Source organism: Nicotiana sylvestris, chromosome 9, assembly GCF_000393655.2.
Source record: "Nicotiana sylvestris chromosome 9, ASM39365v2, whole genome shotgun sequence".
NCBI lineage: Eukaryota > Viridiplantae > Streptophyta > Magnoliopsida > Solanales > Solanaceae > Nicotiana > Nicotiana sylvestris.
In genome coordinates, this window is record NC_091065.1 from 146,163,563 (window position 1) to 146,170,289 (window position 6,727).

A 6,727-nucleotide genomic window follows, 5' to 3' on the forward strand; every position below is an offset into this window, starting at 1 on the left:
CAACATCAATCACTGAGATGCTCTCATATTCATGTGGTAGTTTCATACCCTTGCTTTCTTAGAATGTGACCTCTTCATCATTCACACGAAATTTGATATCATTTCATTTTGAATCCGTTAATGCTCTTCCTGTGGCTAGGAATAGTCTCTCCAAAATGATAGGGATCTCTTTGTCAACTTCACAATCAAGGATTACAAAATCGGCGGGTAAATGAAACTTCCCCACTTTAATAAGCACATCATCAACAATTCCCACCAGTCTCTTTATGGAGCGATCAGCCATTTGCAATATCATACTTGTGGGCCTTGTCATACCTAACCCCGCTTGTTTGTAAATGGCAAAAGGCATCAAGTTGATGCTATCCCCATTATCACAAAGGGATCTTGCAAAATTATGTGCCCCAATAGTACAAGGAATGGTAAAAGCTCCCGAGTCTTCTTTCTTTTGAACGGTAGATGTTGAAATGATGAAACTAACTCGGTGAGTCACATCCACCACTTCATTTTTTGTGGTCCTCTTCTTGGTAATCAAATCTTTCAAATATTTAGCAAAACCCGACATCTCTTGAAATGCATCCACAAATGGAATATTCACTGATAATCTCTTGAGAATGTCATCGAACTTTTCGAGTTTGCTATCGTCAACCTTCCTAGCAAGTCTTTGAGGGATTGGAGGAGGAGTTCTAGGAAAAGTTGGTGGAGTTTTTGGTGTCTCTTTTACCTTTTCCTTTACCTCTTCCCGGTTTTCTTGTTGCACTTTCAACTCTTCCGGAACCTTTTCAACTTCAACAACACTTGGCACTTCAACCTCAACTTGATGTTTGGACTCTTCAACTTCAACCACTTGTTCACTCCCACCTTGTAGTACCTTCCCACTCCGAGTAGTAATCCCCATGACATGAGAAGTTGGACCACTCCCACTACCTTGGGGTTCACAATTGTGTCACTTGGAAGTGTCCCTTTTTGCTTCGGATTTTGTTACCTAGAGAGGTCTCTCATTTGCATCTCCAATTTTTGAATGGATGCGGTATGAGAACCAACAAGCTCGATCATATTCCTCATAGAAGTGTCGGACATCTCTTGATTTTGCAATACCCATTCAAGCATGCCTTCCAACTTAGACTCACTTGAGGAACATTGATTTGAATATTGACCCTTTGGAGGAACATAAGGGTTTGAACTCCGATTTGGGAAGTTTTTGTTGTTGTTCCAATTACCTTGATTTGAGCTGCCTTGGTCATTTCTCCATTGTTGGTTGCCTTGTCCTTGCGGGTGAGTCCTCCATTGATTTTGTTGTCCTTGACCTTGGTATTGTTTCCTTTGATATCCTCCTTGAGAGTTGTTGACATAGTTTGCCTCCTCAAAGTCTTCATTTGATATGGGTTGCATATCTTCCACCATATTTACTTTCTTCGTTTGGCTTACTGTAAACATCTTTGTCAACACATTGATATTTGTGGCAAGCCCTGCAATCACTTGATCCCTCTCTTGGTTTTCCTTGATCATGGTGGTAAAGGAAGGAGACTCATATGCAATTCCACCTGTGGTGTCCTCTGAGTGTCATGCTTGATTATGCTTCGACATTTTGTCAAGTATTTGTGTGACTCTTGCGAATGATTTGTCCATGAAAGATCCGTCAGCTACATTCTTGGCTATAGATTGGTTCATAGGATCCAAGCCCATGTAGAATTTTTTTCAACAAGATAGAATACAGAAAACCATGATTGGGAGACCTCACTAAATATAACTTGAACCGATCCCATGCCTCATGTAGATGTTCTCCCAGTACTTGCTTGAAAAATAAAATTTTATCCCGAAGCTCAGACTTCTTACTTTGTGGGAACCATTTAGCTAAGAATACCCAGACAAGTTTAGGACAAGAATGAATGGAGTTTGGTGGCATATTATGAAGCAATTTCCTTGCGTCCCCAGCTAGTGAGTACTTGAAGCACCTCAACCTTAAAGCATCATCCGAGACGTTGTTCTGCTTATGTATCACACACACACCCAAGAAGTTTCTAAGATGTGTCGGATCATCATCAATGGAATTCCTGAAAAACCCATCTGCTTTGAGCATAAGGATTAAACCATGTTCCACCTTGAAAGTTGCAATGCCAACGGCCGGAGGTACAATAGCATTTGTATCCTCAATGTACTCCTCTAAGTCCGCAAAAGGATTTTCTTCCATTTCCGCCTCCATTTCTTCTTCATATTTGGCCATGTTTTCCTATCAACACCAAGCAAAACAAACAAAGTGTGATAGAATAGACTAATACGTAAAGTAAAGCACACACTAATTAGTAATTTCAAAACCGTATTCCCCGGCAACGACGCCAAAATTTGATACACTCAAATTACACTTTAATTAAATAGTATAAGGCGGTCGGTATCAAATATAATAACCCAAAAAGGTTGGGGTCGAATCCCACAGGGAATAGGTGTGAAAAAGATACTCAAATAGTGTGTTACTTGACTAAAGTCGTAATTCTATTCGGTTAATGGTAACAAGAGTATGAATTGAGTTTGGTTTGAAGAAATAACTAATTGTGATAATGAGAGTGTAAATAATTTGATTAAAGAAACCAAGGTTGTGTCCCCTTCAATGAAATGTAATGCTATTAGTGTTAATATGATATATTCTAATGGAAGGTTCTTTTGATATGCAAATGAATTCTAAATGACTACCCAATATTTTTCAATAGTTGGGTAGTATTTCCTCTTTACGATTTTTCCAAATGTAAAAGAGTTGCAATTAAGAATAATCAATATATGCCAAATAAAACCTAGTTATTCCTAAGTGATTCTATTAAACAAGGTTTAAAGCCTTGAGTCTTTGATATTTACTTCTACCAAATTCCAACCCACTTTCCAAGCAAAGTATGAATTTAATGGCACTTGTTAATGTTTGCAACCACCAACAATAAATGAAGAATGAGAAGTAAATAAATATCAACCAACCATTATATATATATTCAATGTTAAACACCAATTTAGGGTCCACAACCTTAGTATTTAAAGTTAGCTACACATACTAAAACACAAAAGGAAGAGAATATTTAATGCCATAAAGCTTACAAAGTGAAAGATTCTTGACCCCAAAAGCTTCCAAAAGAGAAGAATATTAAAGCCTTGTATTGTAGCTCCAAAATCAGACAAGATGCTCCCACAAAACCCCAATAAATCTATTTATAGTGGGTCAAAACTCGGGACAAAATTTGGACAAAAATATCCTTTCCGGTTAATTATGTGACCGCATATCTGTCGCATAACAGACATGCGGTACGCATTCTTGACATAACCATCACATCTTCAAACCCTAGTTTCCAGGCCTTCATCGCATTGATGTTCTGCGGTCCGCATTGCAGATCTGCGATCGCATTTCACGTCACATTTTCTACCTTCAACAATCTTCATGTCGAGTTTGTTGTCCATTATGCGGCTCGTAAATAGGTTATGCGATCGCTGCTTGGACCGCATTTCTTGCACTGGACTTTGCCCAGAAATCTGTTGTGGTTTGCGATTCCTTGCGCGTTCCGCGACTCGCATGTTGGAATTGCGATCGCATATCTACATTTGCGATGCCTTTTTGCTCTTTTCTTTTCTTTTTGTGGCTTTTTGTTTTCATTTCCATGCTCTTAAATCCTTAAACCTCATACACTGCAAAAATATTAAAATTACATAAGTATAAAAGATAATTGCATCTAAAACAAACTAAAATCTAAGCAATTTGTATCAAATGTGCCGAAATTCTCCAGCACATTAGTTCATCGTGTTTAAAACCTTAAGTATTGTGGTTTCATCCGAGTTTGGAAACTGTCTTTGTTTGTCTTGTATGTATACTGATTTCGACTGAGTTCTTTGTGTTTAGATCCTTTTCTTTGTTTAACTTGACTAATTCTAAAGTTCTTACCTTTTTAACTCAGCTCTGTTAAAACCCTAATTTCCTAAAAATTCTTCTCACTTGTACTGAAAGTTTTTAAAAAGATCTCCTTTACCTGTGGTTACATGTTAGACTGTTTCCTTCATTTTTGGTTCTATGTGACTACTTGACTATGTTGACTAGTATGCTTCGAGTAGGTTCATTTACTACTGAGCCCTAGCCTACTCCTGTTACTACTGTACGTTTGTGTTGCTTCTTTTATCAATATGGTTGACCTTGCATGATTGATACTCTTGTTCATTCTACTCTATTTATATGGGGAAGTGCAGAATCATGATTCTTTCTTGATTGATCTTGATTGATTGCGTAGGTTTTCTTATAAACCCCTAATTCCACCCGTTTGTTTGAATTAATTGATTCGTTTACCTTATTTGCTGTGATATTGTACCCCTGTTGAATTCTTTCCCCAATTAAGTATATTTTGTACTTAGACTCAATTTATTTACTCTATACTTTTAATATCCCCTATATGGTCAGAAATCAATCTTTCTCAAATTGGTTTTCTTTCCTTAATTATTCCTGTTAGTATCCGTTTGAACAACAATTCCTTGATTAAAGGAAAGTACTTGTATTAATTGATTCTGATTGTGATTATTTCCATGTTTGTGTTAAAACTTTACTTATTACCTTATTTTCTACTCGTTTTCAAATCTATAAATACCCTACCCTCTTTTCTCTAAAGACATGAACAATTTAGTTTAGAACACACACTTATACACTCAAAACTCTCTTTCTCTACTACTACTTGTGCTACTGCTTTGTCTAGTCGGCTTAAAGCCAAGGCTAGACTGTGGAATCCTACTTGCTTTACCTTTCTGCATTTTGCTTCCTCAACTGGTATGTCCTTGTTAATTTTAAAGCTTCAACAACAACATGCTTCTTCAATTGTTTCAGTTTCTCTCATTCTTGCCTACTTCTGCTTGTGATTCTATTGTGAAACCTGCAGTCAAGTTACATTACCAGCATGCTATAATGTCTCCCCTTTCGCTTTAGATTAATGCACTTCCCTATGTGTGTTTCAAGGCATACTTTGTCAGTCACTTATTGTGTACTTGCCATCCCAAGTCCCTATCCCTTCAATGTGCTTATGTTCTTTCTGACTAGCCTATGATCATGCTAGTATTAGCTATTGTTGTGCATGTCCAACTAGTCCTAAGACCCTTTATGGGGTTATGTGTTTACAGTCAAATGTCTATGTGTCTCAAATCCCTTGACCCCTGTATGACTACTGATTCTGTGTGTGATCCCATCTTGGGAGTTTTGAGTATTGTTTACTACTACAACTAATTTTAATCACCTCTGCTACTGATTACTTTCAAAATTGACTATTAGTCCAGTTTTTAAACATATCCCTTTCAACCTGTGTTCTGCACTTCCACTCTACTCTTAGAATCTATGTTTTGCCCCTTTTGTGTGAACCTTGCCTTGGGACCCTTGAGTTCCCTCTAAACTTGGACATATAAGAGTTGACCCTTCCACACTGCACTAACTCTCTTGGTTATGCTATCTGGGTGTGAGCACTACCCGGGATCCTTTGAGGTCCTTAGGGAACTCTGACGCACCCAGATATGAGCGAGGCTTTGGAATAATATTGGCATTGAAGTGGTTTATTACATAACTCAGAGAGGAAATGAGGATCAGGCTTCCTATGGTTGTAACTTCTTATTTTTGCATTGCTTTTGTAATTCTATCATTTGGTCTGTAATGATTTGTAAACAACTCTAGGGGTGGATAGTGGAATGTGAAGGGGTGACTATGCATGCTTTAGCTATCAAAAGGGTAAAAAACATGTTATTAGATTTACATTCCTACTTGTATAATAGAAACCATGCTTAGGACTCATTTCATGCATTAGAGATCATGTTCCCTAGGACTTACACTTATTGTTTTCAGCATGTCTATTTCACTATCACATCACTTAGGAAATCCTCCATTAAATGTATTAATAATTGGTGTTTCTGTGATCATGTTCTTACTTCCATGGACACTTAGAGATCCTGTTTTAGGCTTAAACAACACTAACAAGCATATCATCTCTGCATATTCTGGTAAGCATGTCTAAATGCTGTAATATTTGTGCATATAGAAATCCTGCTTAGGATTCTGCATATACATCACTCTGCAACTCTGCATTAGATACCATCTCTTTAGGATTTCATTTATATATGCTTAAGCACGCTTAGGCTAACTACGAATGCATAAAAAGAATAAAAACATTTTTACTCAGTTTTTTTTACAAGCAACTAGCCATAATTCTATATGCTGAACACCTAGAACAACATGTTTTAGGTAATATAAATAATCTCCAAACCGTTTTAATAATTACTGAATATTTCTTACGCCTAGGAAAGCCTTAGGTAATTACTTAAATAAAATTGGAGCTGCCTTTGTTTAAATATCAACTGCTACAACCAACAGGCAGGCCTAATTCAAACTTCTTTTCTGAGTTATATAATGAATATGTTTCTGACTTAAACACCCTACTTTAGGATTTTTAAATTCAGACCTTAACTGTGTATGAGTCATGTTATCTATGTGCATTCTTTGTGGAGGTATAACTAAGCCTTCTACTAGCTTATATGTTCCCCCCCTCCCCTAATTGCAGTCTTATATATTTTTGTATGTCGCCTTAGTATTTTGCCTTTAAACTTGAGGGTCTGCCTAAAAACCCCTATTATTCAAAACCTTGCTTTTATTGTTTTTCAAACACTTGTGTATTTAAACTAAAAATCCCTTATTATTTGAGCCTTTATTTGTTTATTTTCTAATTGCACAAATTCACAAAAA

General features: G+C 36.9%; 1 protein-coding gene across 1 annotated transcript; it reads right to left on the reverse strand.

Moving 5' to 3' along the window:
* Positions 1 to 103: 103 nt before the first annotated feature.
* On the reverse strand, positions 104 to 895 carry LOC138878382 (uncharacterized). The gene has a single exon (XM_070158052.1). It carries the CDS (start codon positions 893 to 895, stop codon positions 104 to 106), a length of 792 nt encoding a protein of 263 aa, XP_070014153.1.
* Between the last annotated feature and the right edge of the window lie 5,832 nt (positions 896 to 6,727).